Below are 1,493 nucleotides of genomic sequence, written 5' to 3'. Positions count from 1 at the left end.
TTGCTACAATGTGTCCAGGGCCTACTCTTTTATTTGACCAAGTATACTTACCAGAAGAGGGCTTGATGTCTAGCAGGTCCCAATCTTGCAGGAGATCCTCTGCCCATTCCCTTGCCGGATCTCGCACAATGCAACCTCCTCGCTTTTCTGAGGTGTGCAACGTGAGATTTAGATCACCTGCAATAATGATGTTGTCTAGGTTCCCAAGGTCTGCTTGGCTTCTTATTGAGTCCCAACAGGCCTTTTTTTCTCCAGCATTGACCGGCACATAAACATTAAAGAGACAAAAAGATTATTTAGTAATGAGATGCTACATTTTTAGCAGCAACCAATGAGTATTTGAAGTCTCAAATACTAACAAAAACTTACTATCATTCCAAAGAGTGCCTAGCCCTCCAGAGGCTCCTCCGGCTGAGACAGCTTTTGCTTTACTTTTACTCCAGAGTTTTTTGCTTGTTTGGAGGAAGTCTGAGTCCTCCATCTTAGTCTCCTGGATAAGGAATATGTTCGGGGCTTCTATTCTTATTACGTTTCTTATGGCCTCTTCCTTGATTTTGCTCCCCATACCCCTATAATTCCAGGAGACTATTTTCATTATTTACCTTGTTCTGTTGGGCTCCCTTGGAGCCTTGAGACTGGTTTCTCGCCATCTTTGACTTTTTTGCTAACAACTTCTCCAGCGTTGGTTGGCTGCCCTGTAACTTATCCTTGTACGTTTCCTGCTCTCTTTTCTCTCGATCTGTTTTGCGGCCTCTTGTGGATCTCCTTACATAGGCTTGGGAGTCACCTATTTCTCCTTCCTCCTCCGAGTCTTCCGACTCTTGGTCCTCTTCCTTGACTTCGACAGGGATTCCTTTTGAGCTTTATGCAACATTTGCATCCTTAGAAGAGATAGATAGGTTACCTTTATCTGGAGACACTGCCTTTTGGTCCACGACCTCCTGGGTGTCCTCTAGCTGCGAGCTTAGAGGATCAAACTTATTTTCTGGAACAGGCTTGGGCGGGATCTGCTAAGCAGAGGCCTAGTGAGGACCTTTGCCATTAGGGCCTCCCAGCTTTTGTGTCTTGTGAGAAGTTTTGGAGCGCTTGACTTGATTCCAGCCGTCCTCCTTCCCCTGCACAACCTCATTGTTGGACGAGCAGCCTCTGGCGAAGTGGCCATAGACATGGCATTTCCAGCATTTGAAGGGCAGCTGCTCATAGTCCAGTTTTTGCACATGCGTCCAGCTTCCGACATTGATTTTGATGGCCTCTGGCAGCCCCACCTCCAGATCTACTTCTACGCAGATTCTGGCGCAGTCATATTGGTCCTTATTATTTGCTCTATCTATGAATTTCCCAAGGGCATTTCCAATGTGCATCAAAGAGTCGCAATTCCAGCAATGAACTGGCAGATTTGGGAGCCTAACCCACACCGAGACTGCTTTGGGCACGTCCACTGCTGGATCAAAGTCCGAAGTCCATTTATTTAGGTACAAACCCTGAGGGCCCAT

General features: G+C 46.6%; 1 protein-coding gene across 1 annotated transcript; it reads right to left on the bottom strand.

The window, feature by feature from the left end:
* Positions 1–1,022: 1,022 nt before the first annotated feature.
* Positions 1,023–1,493, bottom strand: LOC149205688 (uncharacterized). The gene has a single exon (XM_089397478.1). It carries the CDS (start codon positions 1,491–1,493, stop codon positions 1,023–1,025), a length of 471 nt encoding a protein of 156 aa, XP_089253604.1.

The sequence above is a fragment of the Pinus tabuliformis genome, chromosome 1_2, assembly GCF_031772625.1.
Source record: "Pinus tabuliformis cultivar Carrire ecotype Pingquan chromosome 1_2, CPIR1, whole genome shotgun sequence".
Taxonomy (NCBI): domain Eukaryota; kingdom Viridiplantae; phylum Streptophyta; class Pinopsida; order Pinales; family Pinaceae; genus Pinus; species Pinus tabuliformis.
The sequence above is the reverse complement of the archived record's forward strand: the minus strand, read 5'-3'. Positions and strand labels throughout refer to the sequence as shown.